The sequence below is a fragment of the Peromyscus leucopus genome, chromosome 4 (genome assembly GCF_004664715.2).
Source record: "Peromyscus leucopus breed LL Stock chromosome 4, UCI_PerLeu_2.1, whole genome shotgun sequence".
Lineage (NCBI taxonomy): Eukaryota > Metazoa > Chordata > Mammalia > Rodentia > Cricetidae > Peromyscus > Peromyscus leucopus.
In genome coordinates this window covers 50601998-50622669 of record NC_051066.1, presented here as the reverse complement: position 1 = coordinate 50622669, position 20672 = coordinate 50601998, and the positions used below count along the sequence as shown (strand labels likewise).

The 20672-nt window shown below is 42.5% G+C and overlaps 1 protein-coding gene across 6 annotated transcripts in view; it reads left to right on the top strand.

The window, feature by feature from the left end:
- The window catches only part of Chn1 (chimerin 1), a 157930-nt gene that overhangs the window by 122730 nt on the left and 14528 nt on the right, over positions 1-20672 (top strand). For all 6 annotated transcript variants that reach the window (XM_028880630.2, XM_037204884.1, XM_037204885.1 and 3 more), the window contains 3 exons: positions 9818-9902; positions 18433-18606; positions 19307-19384. In XM_028880630.2, coding sequence (XP_028736463.1) covers positions 9818-9902; positions 18433-18606; positions 19307-19384 — 337 coding nt within the window. The remainder of the gene's footprint in view (positions 1-9817; positions 9903-18432; positions 18607-19306; positions 19385-20672) is intronic.

Genomic DNA, 20672 nt, shown 5'->3' with positions numbered 1-20672 from the left:
TGGCGCTTCCTATCATCCTGCCTCGTCTTCCACATGACTCCTGAGCCTTAAGTGCAGGACCAGTGTTGGAGATGTGTCACTTGGGTCTGGACTCCACAACTCTGTGTTTGTACTGCTTGTGGTTCCAGTTTCTTTTCTTATTATCCTTACTATTGTAAGTAAAAGATTGGTTGTTTTTAAATATTGATTGTTGTGTTCAATTTTACCACTGAATTGAACTCTCAAAATACACTATTGTTTTATGATGTTACATTGGATTTTTGATTATTTATGTATTTTTATTTTATGTGCATTGGCGTTTTGCCTGCATGTGTGTCTGTGTGGGGTTGTAAGATCCTCTGGAGTTGGAGTTACAGACAGTTGTACGCTGCCATGTGGGTGCTGGGAATTGAACCCAGGTCCTCTGAAAAAGCAACCAGTGCTTTTAACCGCTAAGCTATCTCTCCAGCCCCATACATTGGATTTTTAAAATATTACATTATTTATTTTATGCTAAGGGTAGGAGACATTTGAATGCCATGGTATGGGCGGACAGTTCTCTCCTGTCATGTGGGTCCCGGGATCAGATTCAGGTGGTCAGGCTTGGCTGTGCTCCTAAGCTGTCTTGCCACCTACGACATCTGGCATTCTTCAGCCTGAGCATCAATGTAGAGGGAATGCTATCAGGAGAAAAGGATGAAAAGTATAGGCTTTAAATGTCAGTGTTTTGAAATGAAAAGTGGTTTGGTTATATTTGTTGTTTGACTTTTTTTTAAATTTTGTTTTGGTTTGGTTTGTGTAGCACAAATTTTAACAGGTCTTATTAATAAAAAAAAAAACAAACCCAGGGCCAGGTATTGGAGTGAATGCTGAATGATCAGAGAGACAGAACAGGCCACAGCTACCTCACCTTGCCAATTCCTCAGCTGATCCTGTTCCTCAAACTGGAAGCCTCTGAGTCCTCATTCAGAATGGATCTCAGCTGAACTGCACTGTAGCTAGAGAGTTTTCTCTCCGGGTCCTGCCAAGTCCCAGCAGTCCCTTAACCCACTTATAAAATAAAATAAACATACAGACGCTTATATTATTTAAACTGCTTGGCCATTAGCTCAGGGCTCAGGCCTATCATTGTCTAGCTCTTACTCTTATATTCAGCCCATTTCTATTAATCTATACTTTGCCATGTGGCTCGTGGCTTACTGGTACCTTACATCTTCCTTGCCCTGGCGGCGGCTCCAGGCAGTCTCCTCCTTCCCTTCCTGTTCCTTTCATTCTCCTCTCTGTTAGTCCCACCTATACTTCCTGTCTGGCTATAGGCCAGTCAGTGTTTTATTTATTAACATATTTGCCATACAGAACAACCCACAGCACTGCACTGCTCCAAAGCCTAAAAGCTTAACCAGCCTAGTTCCTCGTCCTCACGCCTTAAATACTTTTCTGCCCCCTGCCATTACTTTCTGGGATTAAAGGCGTGAGTCACCATGCCTGGCTGTTTCCAGTGTGGCTTTAAACTCAGAGATCTGGATGGATCTTTGCCTCCCAAGTGATAGGATTAAAGGTGTGAGTGCCACCATTTTCTGGCCTCTACATCTAGTGGCTGTTCTGTTCTCTGACCCCAGATAAGTTTATTAGGGCGCACAATATTTTGGGGAACACAATATCACCACAGGTTTGGTTTGGTTTTTTTGAGACAGGGTTTCTCTGTGTAGTTCTGGCTGTCCTGGAACTTGCCATGTAGACCAGGCTGGTCTACAGATCTGCCGCCTCTGCCTTCCAAACGCTGGATTAAAGGTGCAGACTGCCATGCCCTGCTGTTGTTTTACTTCCTGTTACATAGTTAATACTGTGTATTGTGATTAAAAAACAGACAAAAAAGCCCAGGATGCTAACACCTGCCGTCCTAGCACTGAGTAGAGATAAAGGAAAGTTATAAATTCAAGGCCATCCTGGGCTACAGAGTGAGTTCTAGGTAAGCCTGAGCTATATACATAGCAAGAACATGTCTCTCAGGATTAGTGAGTAGACAGACAGAATGACAGACTGCCTGGCCAGAATTCATAAAGAATTTTAACTCTATTAATAATACCCTGTATTGGTTATGGTAAATGTATCTATCTGTGTGTGTGGTGGTGGTGGTGGGGGGTTGCAGGTATGTTTGTGTGTAGTTGCATGTATGTCCGGGTGTGTGTAGAGGTGTGTGCGTATGCATGTGGAAGCTAAAAGCCAACCTCAGGTGTCATTCCTTGGACGCTATCCACCTTGTTTGGGGTTGTTTTTGCTTTGTTTTAAGACCCAGTCTCTCTCTTGGTCTGGAACCACGAGGCCAGGCTGGCTAGCCAGTGAGCCCTGGTAAATTCCACAGCACTCACCATACCCCTGCCACCGTACCAGACTTGTCACGTGGTTCTAGGGACTGAACCGACAGAGCAGCACTTTACCGCTGAGCCATCTACCTAGGCAGGGAATGATTCTTAGGAATGGCGTTAGTAATAACTCACTAGTTTCTCCATATTCAAAGTGCTGTTTCATAGGCCATTTAATAGAACATGTTTTATGGTCCTATCATGTGGGAGCAGAGCTGAGAGACTGTGTTGTTGTCCTTCTGGTAAAGCAAGGCTGGCTGGCTGCCATAGGCTGGCCATGCTGTATCAACTCTCTCTGTGACTTACTGCTTACAGTCAGGACATTATTGATTTGAGTAGGCCAATGTCAGTCTGGAGGGACTTTTATGGTACCTCCCTCATTTTTGAATGGCTTTCCCAGTCTTGAAATAAAAAGTCGCCAGTCTTCTTTCCTTTGTCCTGCTGATGAGATTGATGCTCTCTGTGTGCATTCCCCATTTGTGCAGTTAGGTCCACCCCTGTGCAGACCCTGCAGCCCCCCCCCCCCAGCAGCTAGCTGTCGAGGTCATCAGCACCTAGGCCCCTCACCAGCTGTCCCATGTCTTCTGATGTCTGTCTGCGGCTGGCCACTAACTTGTCCTCCCACAGGCGCTAAACTGTCTCCAACTATGCTTAAAATTGCTTCAGCAAGAGCCCCATGCACTTCTTCTCTCTCCCCAGCTGAGGTCACGGCATTGCCAATCTTTTCCATCAAAATGGCCAGCATGATGACAGTGTTGGTGGCTTAACTCAGCCCAAATGTTCCTCTGTGTGGTTTTCTCAAGAGTTTGAAGGCAGTTTTGATGAAATTTGACTAAGTAACAGGCAAGAAGATACTGTTGATACTAAAGGCCCCAGTATGTTAATTATGACCTCACCTTTGCTTGCAGGAGACTGTACAAATTCATGTATTTACTGCTAATGTTCACAGCTAATATGACATCCATCTCTTTACAGCTTTGTATGTATATAATGTATGTATATATGCATACCATTTAACTTTAGTCAAATTAAGATTAAGATTGTAAATTCGTATCAAGTGATCAAAATTTTTTAAACTATCTTGGTGAGACTAACATTGGTAATTTAAAATTGAAGATCATCTCTCTCAGCCTGATGGTGCAAGTTCATGATCCCAGCACGCAGGAAGATCCTGAGTCCCAAGGCAACCTGCACTATGCACTGAGATGACTTTTTAACAGGAAGAAAATGCATTGTAGTTTCACTAAACGATGAAAGTGAGGAGTGCAGAAGCGGCCCTTCCTGCCTGGCTGCCTATCCTGTGTTCCGTCCATGTGACTGTCTTCGTCTGTTCCCTTCTTTTGTTGCCCAGTGCCATGCTGGAGGACTGAGTCATCAGAGCCACCCGAATGAGAAGGCTGCAGCTGAAATGTCATTGTCACCTCTGCCAGCAAAACCTCCCTGCCCTAATGTTCTTGTCAGTTCCACTGGGGTTTACAAGGCCGCGGGCCTCCGTTCCTGTCTCTAAAGGAGTGTGATTGACTGAGAGGGGTATTGAGGATGCTGATGCTCTGTTCTGTATCTTTGTGGAGTGGGCTGCTTTTTTGCTCTTTCTGTTACTGGTATTCAAAGTGGAGCTGCAGATCATCCTGTGAACATGGTGAGAAGCAGGTAGGGGTGTGTTCATTACAGCACACCCCACGGAGGATGACCTCACTGTCTACCAAGTCCTTGCCCGGGAGACAGGGTGACACTGGCTGTTGCCCCCAGCACACCTCCCATCTCACACCCTCTGTGCCCTTTTCAGCCTGGCTTTGGCTGGTGCCTTCGATGATAAGACTTTATTTGGGGTTCGCTAATTAGCTTCACCTTACTGTTTAAACAGAGCAATTAACACGGAAGGAGTTGTTCACAGGTGAAGAGGAATCGCACATGCCGTGTTAATAAACGACTTTCTCCAGGAGCAAAAGAGGAGCCGGTTTTAAAACTGCCTGATCATGCTGTCTGTTCACTGAGGACTGTGTTGTGCCATGTACTCTGCCGCTTTGACTGTCAAGAGGGACCAACAGCTTTAGAGAGAGGTAGCCTAGGAAAAATAGTCCTGTGTCCTCTTAACCAGGCGGCCATTCTGACTGGTAATGTCCCATGCTGCCAGAGACACTCCTTTGAATTGTCTTACTGAAAGAATCCCAAAGGCATCATTTCTATTAAATTGATACAGTTATTAGTTTCAAGTATCACTGATTATAAAGAAATCTGCCCCCCGCACCCCACCTTACAAAGCCTGTGTGTGTGTGTTCAAGGTCCAATAGCAAGCAGAAGGTGGATTCCACTTGGAGGTATCAAAGTAAGATGTCGACAAAATCTCTCACTCATCACAAGATCACTTCAATCGATGCAATTGTCTAAAACTCAGAAAAAGGCAAAAATTTTGTATGCTTAAAAGGCCTTCAAGGCAGGCTGGAGAGATGGCTTGGCTCTTAAGAGCACTCCCTGGGGAAGTGGGTTCGATTCCCAGCACCCATGGGGTGGCTCACAACAGTCCAAAACTCCTGCTGCAGAGGATGTGACTCCCTCTTGTGGCCTCTTCAGGCACACAGCTAATGCAGAGACATAAGTGCAGGCAGAACACTCATACAAATAAAACTTGAAAAGAAAAATCTGAGATGGAACGTTTTCCTGGTTTATATCCACTACTAGCAAAATTCTGTTGTTAGATTTCCTAGTCTACGGGGGTCTTAGTCAGAGTTTCTAATGCTGTGTTAAACACCATAACCAAGGAAGGAAGTTGGGGAGCAAAGGGTTTATTTCAGCATACAATTCCACAGTACAGTTCATCATCCAGCAAGTCAGCCTGGAACTGACGCAGAGGCCATGGAGGAACGCTGCTCACTAGCTTGCTCATCATAACTTGCTCAGCCTGCTTCTTATAGAACCCAAGGGTAGCACTGCTCACAGTGAGCTGTGCCCTCCCATGTCAAACATTAGCTAAGTCAATGCCCTGCAGGCCAATCTTATGGAGGTATTGTTTTCAATCAAGATATCCTCTTCCTAGATATGTCTAGGTTTGTGTGAAATTGACAAACAGAAACCTAACCAGGACAACATCTAAGAACCAGGAATTAAGAAAGGGACCAGGGCTGATGAAGGAAGAAGCTGGCGGCCTTGGAGAACAAGACAGGAAAGCAAAAGCCTCAAGCATTTTCAATGAAAATGACAGTGCACACAATGCACGTCTCTTCCTTGTGTGTTTACCAAGTCTGCAGTAGTGTTTATTCCTTACATACTGACCAGTTGCTGGTCTCTGATAGGCAGCTACTATATGTAGGGTAGAACATTCCAGGCAAAAGTTACTCGCTGTTGTCGGGTGGACATAGTGGCCTGTAATGATCATAACAGAACTGAAGAGGTGGAGGTAGGAGGATTTAATATTTAAGGCCAGCCTGAGCTCTACAGAAAGACCCTGACTTTAAAAATAGGCCAACAAACAGATGGGCTGGGCATGTAGTTCAGTGGTAGATTGTTTGCCTAGCATGTTAGCATTTGTAAAACCTAAAGGCCCTAACTATTGTAGTCTTGGCCTTCTTGCCAGAGCCCTTTGTAACCCACCCCAGACCTTCCTCCATTTTCTCCTTGTTTTCTTCTTAGTCTCCTCCTAAGCAGTGCCACTTTTGACCTTTCAAATATAGTTGAACATGCATTACATTTTGATTAACTCCTTTTTAAAACATCATTAAAATACAACTGTTTCTAGTAAAACTGTTAGCAGATGTCAGTGACTGTAGAATTGTGTGCAGTAAATACCACCTGTTTGCATTGTGCTAGGCTCTGTACAGACGAAGGCTGTTTCTTTTCATTAACACTTGATTATGCATTCTTTAGGGACACAGTGTAATATTTCAACACAAGTGTAATGACCAGACCAGGGTAATGACATCAGCCTCACTCAGACATTTATTATTTCCTTGCGTTGATAACTTTCAAAAGTCTCTCTACCAGCTATTTTAAAACACTACTGCTAACTGTTGTTAGCTATAACTGCCCTACTGTGCTGTAAAACATGAAAGGCCGTTTTTAAGTCAGTTAGCACTTGCCTATAATCCCAGCACCTGGGAAGTGGAGTTGGAAGGGTCAAGAGTTCAAGGTCAGACTTGGTAGCATTCGTTATCAGCCTATGCTACCTGAGACCCAAGGTGGGGGGTGGGGCTCTTCCTGTTCCTCCTATCCAGCTAACTCCATTCAAAGGTGACTATCCCATCCTGTCTCCATTTAACCCTAAGGACCTGTCCTAGCAGTGACCTTTCTCCCTGCCATCCTCTCCCTCCCAAACTGACTGGCTCTCTCTGCTTTTATATCTCACATACCAGATCTTAAACTTCTCTAGTTAGTCTGGCTCCTTCCCTTCTGCCCAAGTTCATACCCACATCACCCAACCCAATGGCTACCAGAATATCCTGCCCAGTCTGTCTTCCTCCAGACTTGACTAATCCTTCCCTTAAAAAACCCCGGTAGCCTTGCCCTGTGAGCACATGCACACACAGACACGTACACACACACACACACACACACACACACACACACGCACACACACACACACGCACACACACACGCACAGACACACACACCCTTCCTCATAAAGCTTTATCACATCTGCTGCCTGGGAACTTAGCTCAGGGGCTACATCTTCGGTCTGAGCATAGTGTGTCTCCCTCCAACCCCACACTCTAAACACTCTTCATGGGCACTTGACACTTTTCCAGGATCAACCTGTCATATATTCCTTAATCTCCACAAAGTCCATTCTTTGTGTCCATCATCAGTAAATGTTTAATGATAAATACAATGCTCCATTAATTAATGAAGTCACTATTTGTTTTGATGAACTCTAGAGGAATAAAATGAAGAGGCCTAATCCACTGCCATGGAGTCACTGTGATCACAGAATGAAGGAAATGTGAGGCATGTGCATTTTATATGTACAGTCCACAGGGAGTCTGGTTAACTGCACTATATAAGCAGAGGTGAAGCCTCTGAGGCAGGTGGCTGGGGCTATACAAGCTACTTCTTGGCAGTGTTTAGAACAGAATTGCCACAAATGTCAGAATGCCCTTGCAAAAAATCACTACCAGCCTGAAGTGTAGGAGTAATAATTCCATAACAGCTGCTTTCTGATATGAGGTTCTGGTGCTATGGAGACTTAAGCAAGGCCTAGATCTAAGAAAAGAGGAGAGAAGCCTAAATATGGCAGCATGTGTGTCAAGGGTCGCTTAGGCTTATGGCTCCTGTCATATATATAAATATATATGTGTGTGTATGTATGTATATACACACACACACACACACACACACACACACACACATATATATATATATATATATATATATATATATATATATCCTTTGATTAGAGAACATGCAGCCTGCACAGTTAAATTTCTTTCTTCAGCATGTGTCATGTGAGCAGACTCCCTGTGTCTTAAAATGCCACATTCACCACTGCTCTCCCGAGGGAGAAAGGGACTGTCCTGACATTGGTAGTTAGTGCTCTTGTGTTTAAGTAATAAACAAAACACCATCTACTATTGTTCCCCCATTGTAACTTCAGATGCGTCACCACAAGGTGAAGTGGCAGGTATAAAGTCATTCTTGGGACTTGCTCCAAATTCTCATTCCATTTTCACTCGTTCATATCACTCATCTGAGTGATACATACTTGTCATGAGACCCAGCAACCTGTGGGCCATTTTGTATCCCAAAGACTTTCTCTAAGTAACTTTAGGATCTGTAGTGATTTCATCTATACCTCTTTGTGTGAGCCCGACCTGTGGTCTACTTCACGTTCCCATCAGAGTGAAGTGTGGTTCATCCAGTTTCATTCACTCTGAGGAGCACAGACAAGCACAGGGCCATTGCAGAGAATCTGCTGATCTTGGGCCCTCTGCCAGCAGCTCCATGAAATGCCTTCAATTTATAGGCCCTGAACATCATTAGCAGTTCAGAGGCAAGTGTGTATTGTATTCCTGACCCTTTTCATAAAAGATATAAAAGGAATTATGGCTTACTTTTCAAAATTAACATGAAACCTAGCCCTCAAGCTTGCTTGCTTACTATAGTCACAAACACATACCTATTTGGGATGAACTGTGAGCTATCCACTGAAGCCCCATAGGGATATTTGTACCAGAAATACCATATTTCACTGACTATATTAGAGAGATTTTATTTCATATTTCAATATCTTTAAAGTTGAGCTTTATTTTATAATCAGTGATGTTTCATGATCCAGTCAGTATAGTTTTTCTGAATGAAATATGTTACACTTGTAACATCTTAGGCTTGAAGAACTAATACATTTGTGAAATATATATAAATTCATATACGTGCCTCAGAGTTATCACTTTGTTTCTGAGACCCAGTCAGTAGGCTCATGCCACAGTTATGAAAACTGGCATCCGTAGCCGCAGTTTGCTATGCACAGAACTGTTCTGGCAGATCCACACATTGAAATCATCACACTGGGTGATTTTTCTCCATGTTTTCTGTTTCCTGCAGGAGAAAATGACCTTAATTAAGTTTAATTGGCTGTAAATCAACTGACTTCCTGTATCCTCTCCTTTTTTGTTATTTTCCTAGTACAGTTTTAACCAGAATTTGCCCAAAATTGGTAACATTCATTCATTCATTCATTCATTCATTTTTTTTTTTTTTAAAGCATGGTTTCACCATACAGCCCTTTCGGATCTAGACCTCATAGTGAGAGCCACCTGCCTCTGCCTCCCTAGTGCTGAGATTAAAAGCGTGTGCCACACACCAGGAAAGATTTCCTAGTTTTGTTATTTAATGTGTAGGGTTCAGATTCGTGGCTTCTCTGTTCTGGTGATATTTTTCACCAGCATTAGAATACTTTACCTTTCCTATACATGAAAGTCTGTGGGAGCCAATGTGATATCACAGGCCTGAAATGCCAGCCTTCGGTTCCTCATTAACTGTAGCTTTCATAGGTACTAAAATGCATTTGTTTGTTACCACGGTAAATATAAAATGTTGTGAAGCATTGGCCCTCTTCAGTGACTCGGGTACAGTCAGTGTCACTTTAATCTATGTAAAACGTGTTTTGCCAGAGAAACTGGATTATCTGACAGTCTTTACAGATTCAGGACATTGCCAGCCCTGCTTCTTAGCCTCCAGGTTGTCACACTCAGACATGCATGTCAGTGTCAAAGAGGCGACCTGTGCCTGAGGAGACGACTCATTGGAAAATTCCATGGTGGAAATTGTTTCCAAAAGGAAATTGCAGTGTATCGATTTGATGTGTCATCACTTCTAAAAGAAGAACTGAAGCTCTGAAATGAATGTCACTTGTCAGTTCCACTCAGTTTTTCTAAATGTAGTCATGCTGCATCTTCAGTTCAGCGTGACTTTATAATGCTGCTTTGATTGATTGAACAACCTCCTCATGGATGTCTCCCCTCTCCATTTTGCCCTGTTTTTTTCAGGTCCATACGTTCCGAGGGCCACACTGGTGTGAATACTGTGCCAACTTCATGTGGGGCCTCATTGCTCAGGGAGTGAAATGTGCAGGTAAGAGCCCTGTCTCCTCCCCCCATTGGGTCAGCAGCCACTCTGAAGCCTGGGTCCATAACCTTCTCACACTTGGTGAGAGCATCAGGGCTATGTGGCAGTGCCCGGAAAAGGAAGAGGCCAGCTTGTTTCAGGAGACAGAAGCACAGCAGTCATAGTTATCACTTGCCCTTGGTGTTGCGCTAACTGCTTCTGTAGTGGTTTTTGGTTTTTTTAAGTAGTGTGCCAGGACATATGATTGTTGCCTTGGAAACTGAATTTTAAAGTTGACTTGTTAAGCTGAATTGTCCTTACTAAAATTTTTTTATCAAACTCAAAGCTGTAAAAAGTCTACAGATTTATCCTCAAAGATGATTACCAAGTTCTGAAAAAGCATTTAAACATTAATATTTTCTCTGTGATACATAAAGATATTCAATGTAACAAATCCTTTTTGTGAAAAATGATGATGGTATTTTAGGTCTACATTTAGGAATTTTTACCCATAAAGAATACTCGACGTGGTAGGCTAGAGAGATGGCTCAGACATTAAGAGCGCTTGTTGTTCTTGCAGAGGACCTGGGTTCAATTCCCAGAACCCACATAGTGACTCAACCATCTGAAGCTCCAGTCCAGGGGATCTGATGTCATCTTCTGAACTCTGTGGGCACCAGGCACATATGTGGTACACATACATATATATAAGCAGAACACTCATATACATAAAGTAAATAAATCTACATTCAAATTAAAAAATAAATCCTTAATATGTGAAAGCACGTTTTAAAGATAATTTAAATCTCTGTTTTCCCAAATTGGGATCCTGATAGCTCTGAATAAATGTAATTTTCTTTGTCCTACCAATGTGTGTGTATCCACATACACATTGCAGGAATTTGTTACACTTTGGGAAATGAAATAATTATTCACATCATGTGTAATTTATTTGTATAGAACCACTATTCTCAATACTGCCCATTTATTCAGACTACATATTAGCATGACCTTAATTATTATTCAAACCTCAAATATGTAGTATTTTCTCTAAATATTAAATGTTATATTTGATCGTTAAAATTCGGCTATTTAATTTTTAAAAACTAAAATGTCTTCTTACATGTCTTTTAGCATAAAGCTTTTACTCAAATATATGCTAACAGGGCTGGAGGTGTGACTCAGTTGGCAGAGTACTTGCTTAACATGCCCAAAGCCTGGTTTCAGTCCCTGCAACCTCAAAAAAAAACAGGCCTGGTGCCATTCACATGTAAACCTAGCATTCTGGAGGTGACAGCAGAGGGATCAGAAGTTCCAGATTATATATAGCCAACTTGCGTGTTCAAGGTCAGCCTGGGATACTACCTAAGGCCCTGACTTTTTTTTTTAATGTATATTAAGAGTAAATTATTTCAAAATGATAACTGTCAGACTTACCACTAATTTCTTTTTTCTGATTTTCAAATTGAGTAATTTTTTGTGCATTATATGCGGACGTTTTTATGTGTGTTGCTAAGTTGCATTTTCTTTGAGTAGCAGATCACAGTATGTATTGCATGTAAACAGTTAAAGTCACTTCTGAACACCACTGAGGAATTCTCAGTTTCTAGACAGGTGTCACAGGCCAGTCCTGTTCAGGATGCTCCCTGACGTGTGCAGAAGGGTCTGTCCAGGAGTGCCTCAGCTCTAGATCAGGTGTCAGAGTCCATCCACGAGGAAGGCTCCTTGGAAGGCTGTGGTGTTGTCTCTGAACTGAAGTGCAGCAGCAGGGCCGGAAAGCATTGGTCAGATGTGGTAGGAAGACCATCTACACCAGTGCTTCCCAACCTTCCGAAGGCTGCAAACTTTTCAACAGTCCCTCATGCTGTGCTGACCTCCAACAGTAAAGTTATTTTTGTTGCCATTTCATAACTGTAATTTTGTAACTGTTACAAATTGTAATGCAAATGTCTGATACCCCTGTGAAAGGGTGGGTTGACCCACAGGTTGAGAACCACTGATCTACATGATTTTTTTCAAAGGCAGATGGCATACTCCTTCCACAACAGGGTCACCTGCTCAAGGAGTGAGGGTCTCAGTCAGCCTCATTTACTTTCTGTGAGACATCCTTAACCAGCTGACAGTGAGAGAGTCTCTTAGCATTTGATAGTCGCTAACATAAGGTTTCCTCTGAATTAAGGATGTGTACCATTTACCTTTTGAAAGAATGAAGGCTATGTACAGGAGAATCCTGTCAGCCACCAGCAAAATACAGACCCAGTGTGTCTGAGTGTATGTGGTAGCACACTACAGTCCCATTTGGAAGCAATGCCTTGGACAGTTGTGTTAGTGCTCACATAAGCAAAGAAAAGTAAACTGACTTAACTCTACCCCCGCCCCCAGCACCACGTGTATAGCCTCCATCTCTGACCATGAGTGAAGGGCAAGAGCTAAAAGAAAAGCCTGGAGAATTTTTATTCTGTCCTTAAAAATGTTACCTGATGTAAGCACAGGTCAACCTTTATTTTTAATACAGAGGGAGGGGCTGGGGATGTGCCTGAGCAGAGTGTTTGCTCTTGTCGTTCATTCCCAGCACACAGTTTTTATAACTGGGTGTAGTGTGCAGGGTTGTAGTGCCAGCACTTGGGAAGTGGAAGCAAGATCATCAGGATTTCTGGATCGTTCTCAGCTACATAGTAAGTGTAAGCCTAAACTACGGGAAACTGCCTCAAAAACAAAACCCCCACAAACCTACCTTGATGATCTTCAGAAAACAAAAATCATTTTTTAAGTAATTAGAATCTACTTTAGTAGATGTAGCCTCCCAGCACTCAGGAGGCAGTGACCTGAGTTTAAGATTAGCCTGATCTATATAGTGAGTTCCAGGTCAGACAGAGCTACACAGTGATGCTCTTCTTTTAAGAGAAGGAGGAGGAGGAGGAGGAGGAGGAGGAGAAGGAGAAGGAAGAGGAGGAGGAGGAGGAGATGACAGTTTAGACTCACATTAGTTCTGTTTTGATAACCAATTACATTTGTATTGACAGTGAGGATTTTAGGTCTAAAGTGACTCTAGGACTCATCTGGCCTTTGAGCCTCCTACTTTATCTAAAACAGAATTCGAAGACTGAAGATTATAGACAGCACAAACTTACTGTGGTAGGTGGAATAATAGTCCCTTTTGGGGACACCAGGAACTTTGTAGATAGCCTGTACAGCACTTGAGATAAAGTCAGAGGATTATGGTTCAAAAACCAGTCTGGATTCTATATCAAGGCCTACCGATAAATCAATCATACACACACACACACACACACACACACACACACACACACACACACACACACACACAAAGGATGCTCATTCAAATGATTAATTTTCCCAAACGTTTTAAAATCATGAAATGTAAGTTTCTAGGTTCTGCTGTCCTTATGTAATCACTGAAATTTATCAGACATCCCTCTCCCAGGAAATGTTATTCCCCAAAAGAAATTATTCTACCAGAATTCCTAAATTGTATTTATTTTAGTCTTGACAGAATACTCTAACAAAAAAAGGAAGGATGATACTTGCTTTAAAGCAGACATTTGTGCTGAGTTTTAAACTATGAAGATCCTTTAATATTTTCATCACTATTATTGTCATTTCTGCCCTCAAATGAGAAATAGCAGTTTTGTCCTAATAATAATAGAAGTTATTTTAAGTATACAGATACTGAACTTTTAGTTTAAAGAGAGAAAAAATAACTCTACTTTTACTAGTGCCTCAATTGGCTACACATAACAGTAGTGGTTTTCCTTAAAAGTTGGTGAGAATTTGAAGAATCCCTTTAAAAATTTTCATGTAGCCTCTTTTGGTTGAAAGTAATATTTTTATAAATATTCCAAGGCATACACCATTTCTCTTAATTTGCTTTTGAAAATGATGACTTGTGGTGCCTATTAGAATGTGAGATAGTCACTTTTAATAGGGGGTAGGGACTGAAGAGATGGCTCAGCAGTTAAAAGCATGTACTGCTCTTGCAGAAGACCTGAGTTCAGCTCCTAGCACTCACATCAGGGCTCACAGCTGCCTGTAACTGCAGGCATCCAACACCTCTGACCTCTGCAAGCACCTGCAGGAACATGTATATACCCCCACACAGACACACATAGACACAATTAAAAATAATGAATATCTTTCATAGTGGAAAATACCAGAGAGGTACATTTACCAATAAAATTTATTGGCTGCAGATGTCGTTCAGTGGTAGGCACTTGCCCAGCCTACACAGAACCCTGGTTCAATCTTCAATGCTACAGAAAGAAGAAAAAAATATGTTTTTTTCATATCCTTCCCCATGTATAACCTCAAAATGGAAACCCAAGCATAAAACTTGATGTATCCACATATCAAAACATGCATATGGCACCAACAGTCTTACATTTATCCTTTGAAAGTTTTCCGTCATCTCTTGGTTTTTTTGAGACAGAGTTTCTACAGAGTATGTTCTAGAATAGCCAAGGCTCACGGAGAACCCCTGTCTTGGAAGAGAGAGAGAGAGAAAGAGAGAGAGAGAGAGAGAGAGAAAGAGAGAGAGAGAGAGAGAGAGAGAGAGAGAGAGAGAGAGAAGTATTTAACAAAGATAGGAAAAGATCAATAAAGAATCTACATTACTCTTTATTCTATATTTTCTTAAAATACCTATGTTTCTTAGACTCCCAACCTCAGGCTATCTGGTTTTGTATACACCGACTTTTCTATACACATGCATGCTGCACTTCTAGAAAGCACAGAGAGCCATGTTTTGAAGTAAATAACCAACATCATTCATTTACATTCTAATGGTAGATTAAAGGTTAACAGAATTATGGTAATATACATTTTAGAAGATAATTATTCATTGTTTTATGAGTATTCTTATTTAAATAATAAGAAACAAGAATATAATGTCTAGGTTTTATTACTGCTTTTTTAAAGCCCTACAAGAGCAAGCAAAGAGAATTGCAAGACTGGCACAGGTGAAATATAGCAACATTTTTTAAACTCCAGACTATATACTAGTACGACACACATTCTTAACAAGAGACTGAAAGTAGGTGCTTCATCGTCAGTGCTGAAAAAAGTAGTCCGAGTGTGCAGTGTGTTGTGGACAAGAAAAGGAGGGAGCGGATGAGCAGAGCACAGGCTGGCCGCCGTGCAGCCCAGTGCAGCTCTGCTCTTGTAGCGGAGCAGCCTGAACACACGTGGGGCTCATCCTCCTTCCTCATCTGTGCATTGATGGCTTGTTCCAGGCTCTCTTCACAAGTCCACCTGTGACCTATGTTATACGTGAAGTGCAAGGCACAGCCACACTATTACTAAAGTCCAGACTTTTAATACACTTTAAAAGAGTTTTCTAGCTGGCTATAGGCGTTTTACTTTATTTCTTCAATAATTACAACACCTACTGCCATACACAAAAAATTATGACAAGATATCTGCATTAACCATGAGAAAACTTTGAGAGCTGGAATAAAGAGAGAAAGTTCCTGCAATTGGAGAGCTGGCTCAGCAGTTAAGTGACTTCTTGCTCTTCCAGAGGACAGGAGTTGAGATACCAGCACCCACATGGGGCAGCTTTTAACAGCCTGTAACTATATTCCAGATACAGGGGATCCAGTGCCTCCAGCTGCCCTCCAGCTGCACATCTGTGGTACACACACACACACACCACACACACACACACACACACACACAGTGTTTTATAGACTAGGTAAACATTTTATCTTCAAAAGTCAGCCAGGCCTGGCATTGTAAGTTTAAAGTAGAACTTGCTGAAATTGGAGATTTAAAGGGACGCTGTACTCAAAACATTTACAGTAGTCAAGATATAGTTCAGAATTACTTATCCTACTGAGAACCAGGAAAGCCTAAACTCAAAACTTGAAATGTTGGTATTACCAGACAAGAAAAGCAGCTGTCATAAAATGCTCTAGCCAAACATTCTTGAAAATATGAGAATTGTCAGAAAAGAAATACTGCTGTAAAAAGAACTGAAGAAAATCCTGGCAACTGGAAACTGATATGTGAGAGGATACCTGGGCGATGGACTGGATAACAGAACAAGGGAAGGAATCAGTGGAGCTGAAGCCCAGAAGTCACACAGTTCCAACGTGGGAAAAAATACATAAAATCAACTGAAGTGGTAGATAGAGCCCTGCCTGGCATGTGCGAGGGGTGGGACCCAACACCGGTAAACATAGAAAAGGAGAACAGGGCCTGAGATACCCGTAGACAGGAAGGGGTTAGTTTTTGCTGCTGAGATCTCAGAGGGTAGTGTAAGAGACTGGTAAGATATCTGAAAGGCAAATTCATTGAAAACTCACCAAATTTGGTGAATTCAGAAAGAACACATTTAGTTACTTGAAGGTGCTTTTCTCTAAATGAAATGTATGAAGAACCGTGTAGATATGAAGTCTCAACCCCAGTGACTCAGATCCATCTTAGGACCTTGAGTTCTGTTTAGTCTCTGACCTTCAGCCTGTGATGACAGTTCTGTGACACACTGTGCAGCATTGCCTTGAAAAGGCTCCAGCCGCAGCCAGCACACATTACTACCCAGAGCTCTGTCCATACGGGAGCACCAAGACTTGCACAATGCAAAAAGAAGCACACTTTTTACTGTTTTATATAACTAAACACAAACAGTGTGATACCTCACTTCAGATAACACAGTTCTATAACAAACACTAAATTTGACAAGTCCTCTAGAACATGTGAATGTTTAGAGGAAAGGGGTCTTTTCACTGTATGTTTGGCCACTGGTTTGCCTTCTGATCAAATTAGAAATCTCTCATGTAAGATGTTGAGAGGGACTTAGTTTTGGTCATGCAGTTTTTTGGGCCTTGATTAACTACATGGATCAGTGCTGCCTATTTCTTCAGGTGGTCGATTGAGGACTTTGGTCTGGGAACCTTTATGTCCTAAGTGGTGACAGTATTTGGACGTGAGTCACAGCCGTGTTGCCCTCTCTGGGATGTTCGGTTAGGCCCACATGTGCAAAGACCCAGCTCCCTCCAGCACAGTAGCTCAGTTCCTAGAAATGTCACCCTCTCCATCATACTGCAGATGACAGCAAAATGAAACTGCCCAAGAGCCGAGGCAGCTGCCAAGGCATTCTGGGTTTCTCAAAACGATTTCACTAAGGCCTGGCCATGAGCTACATCTGCTTCATTTTAGCTAGGTTTTTGTTTTGTTTTGTTTTGTTTTTGTTTGTTTGTTTTTGTTTTTGTTTTGTTTTGTTTTGTTTTGTTTTTGACAGGGTTTCTCTGTGTAGCTTTGGAGCCTGTCCTGGAGCTCACTTGGTAGCCCAGCTGGCCTCGAACTCACAGAGATCCGCCTGGCTCTGCCTCCCGAGTGCTGGGATTAAAGGCGCGCGCCACCACCGCCCTTTAGCTCGTTTTGTAAGAGGTTCTGATGAGAGTTTTAACTTAACAAACAGAAAGGTTATATTTTCTAAAACATAAAGATGGCATTTATTTTAGTTGAATTATTTATTCAGTATATTTTATCACTTTAGTCTAATTTAGCAGAACACTTTTGTTCTTCTTCATCCCTTATAAAACTTCATTGTACTCTTACTATTGAAAAGGGATCTCGAATATTAGCCAGGAAGTTCTCGAATATTGCCCAAGATGTTAGAGCCCTGCAAAACCAGAGGAGCAGCATCAGTAGAGCGATCCAACATGGAAACTTGAAGGCTCCAGCGTCACCTTAGGGCAGAGTTCAGCAACACTATGTGCCTTGGATAAATTCCTTAACTTGGTATTTTCAGATCTAAGTAGGAAATGGGGAAGAAAAGTAGCTATTTGGTAGGTCTTTGTGGTTTTAAAGGAAATAATAAAGACAAAGCACTTGGAATGGTACTTGGCAATAATATTAAGTCCTCCATAAATGTTACCTACTAATCGTAGTAAAAAGAATGGTAATGGCTATTTTAGACTACTCAAGAAAGTATATGTACTCTTACTTATAAAAAGGGTTTATAAATAGATATAAATAGGGCCCTGCATCTCTCAAAAGGCCACGCCTTTCAACACGTCATAAGAATCATGATGAAAACAAACAGACTCAAATCTTAGCATTGGTGGTGTGACATTCTGTTACGTGTAATTCTTGAACACTTACTGGTTTGGGTGTGGGAACACATCTCGATTTTGTTTTTGCTTCTTCTGGGGTCATTTGAGAAGTTAAATAATGAAGTTATTTAATTCTTATTAACAATAATTCTTACTAGCAAGAATCCTGGCCTCTTTGGATGTGGTGGCACATGCCTTTAGTCCCAGAATTCAGGAGGCAGAGGCAGGCAGATATCTGGCGGCCAGCCTGGTCTATGTAGAGAGTTCCAGACCAGCCAGGGCTCCATAATGAGACTCTATCTTAAAAAGAAAGAAAATCTTGGCCCCTAAGTTTTACTCACACTGTTCTGAGAGGAGAGGGGCTGCTGTCCATCTCCTTGGAGGAGCTGCAGTTCACACCAAGTGTCTTCTGTCTGCTCAAAGAAACGCTCCAGAATGCCAGACTGAAAATGATCATGGCTTTTTCCTTCATTCTTTCACAGATTGTGGGTTGAATGTTCACAAGCAGTGTTCCAAGATGGTCCCAAATGACTGTAAGCCAGACCTGAAGCATGTGAAGAAGGTGTACAGCTGTGACCTGACAACGCTGGTCAAAGCGCACATCACCAAGCGGCCAATGGTGGTGGACATGTGCATCCGGGAGATCGAGTCCAGAGGTAAGGTGTTTCCGGTGCACTGCTCCCTCCCTTCCTCCCTCTGGTGCCTCCTTTGGTGCGGCTGTTGTCTTCAGTGGTGGGAGAAAGGTGTCAGAAGACATCGACTCTCCAAGTCTGCAGTGTGCTAACAAACAGCTTGATTTCAAGGAACATTTAAGCAGTTATGGAAAGTCATATTTTGGATACATTAATGGATGATGTCTGCAGTCTGCAAAGATCTCTGTGCAGAGATTAATTCACCTTTCGGGTTTTAAATTCTACTCAGGCCAGGAAGCAAAGGCAGAAATGCCCTATTAAAACACGAAGACCAGAAACCTGAGCTGCACCCTAATTATTCTTACCCACTAGGGAAAACTGCCACAGGCCTGCTGGTGCAGACTCTTGTCTTCTGTTATGTAAAAGGCTTTATGATAGAATCGGGTGATGAATGATTTCCCTCAAGATTTAATGTTACCTGATCTAATTAGGCAACATGATGGCCAAATTATAAATATCCAGGTGACAGTGGGTCAGAAGTGAAAACTGAGTGAAACAGACTCCTGTTAGGAGGAAAGTGGGAAAAGACTCTAATCACGTGTGGTTTATTATTTTTTTCTGATCCATCACTTGTCCAGCTTGAAGTATGGAGAGAAGTTAAAGTATGAAGGGACGGTGTGAATCAACAGAAACTTAGTTTCCACGCCTTACTGATTTATTTCAGGTCTTAATTCTGAAGGACTGTACCGAGTTTCCGGGTTCAGTGACTTAATTGAAGACGTCAAGATGGCCTTTGATAGAGGTATGTCTTCAGCACAGGTGTGGGCCTGGGACGGTCCCGCTCTGCAGAAGGTCACAGTTGACTGATGATTATCATAGTCTGCAAAAGATTCCATTGGGCACGGTGGCACACACCTTTGATCCCAGCACTTGAGAAGCAGGAGGACCAGGTGGTTAAGGTCAATGATTGGTACACAGTGAATTTGAGCCCAGCCTGTCTCAAAAAATTAAGCCTAACAAACAACAACAAAATTCAACTTACAGTTTCTTATCTTTGCGTCAGCTACCTTAAAAGGGTCAAATATCCTGGTGAGAAAGAAACATGAAGCTGTATCATCAGCGTTTGAATATCTAAGATTGGTTCAATTTTATCACAAACGGAGGTGAATTAAATTTACCAAACCACAGAAAAGGTGGGAGAGGGTGCAGTCACCCCAGCCTGAGTGAGCCCACTCAGCCTTCCTGGGAGCTCCAGGCCCCCGGGCCCCTGTTGACTGACTCACACACAGGAGCCAGAAGGCTGCGGGGAGCTGAAGCTGTGGCCTCCGTCCTGCCCACTGTGGGAAGCCCCTGGGTCGTCTGTTTTGTTTTATGTTGTGCAAAGGGGTGAGGTAAGATCTTGCTGATAACCCTGAATGGCCTCGAACTTGAGATTCCCCTGCCTCTGCTTCCCCATGCTGGGATTTGTGGTATATGCCACGTGGCCAGATGAATCAGACGTTAAAAATTTAACATTTAAGTTTTGATTTGTGCTGGGTGTGGTGGTGCACACCTTGGTTCCCAGCACTCGGGAGGTGGAGGCAAGTGGATCTCTGAGTGCAAGACCAGTCTGGTCTATAGAGTGAGTTCCAGGACAGCCAGGGCTACACTGAAACCCTGTCTTAGGGGGAGGGGAGGAGCTAGTTTTGATTGATTTTTTTCCATGGCCATCCAGTTTATATTGCCTTTGTATACTAGGATAAGGTAGCACCAAAGAAAAGCTATTTTCTTAAATACAAAGTTGGTGATTTTTTTTTTCCAAGACAGGGTTGCTCTGTGTAGCCCTAGCTGTCCTGAACTCACTCTGTAGACCAGGCTGGCCTTGAACTCAGAGATCTGCCTGCCTGTGCCTCCCTGAGTCCTGGGATTAAAGGTCTGCACCACTGCTACTACCTCCCAGCTAAGTCAGTGATCTTTTTAAATGCCTCTTTGCTTCGCTCTGTGTTTGTGTGTGTGTGTGTGTGTGTGTGTGTGTGTGTGTGTGTGTGTGTGTGTGTGTACACACACTCAGGGCCCCATATGCTGGCAAGTGCTCTCCCAGTACAGCCCAC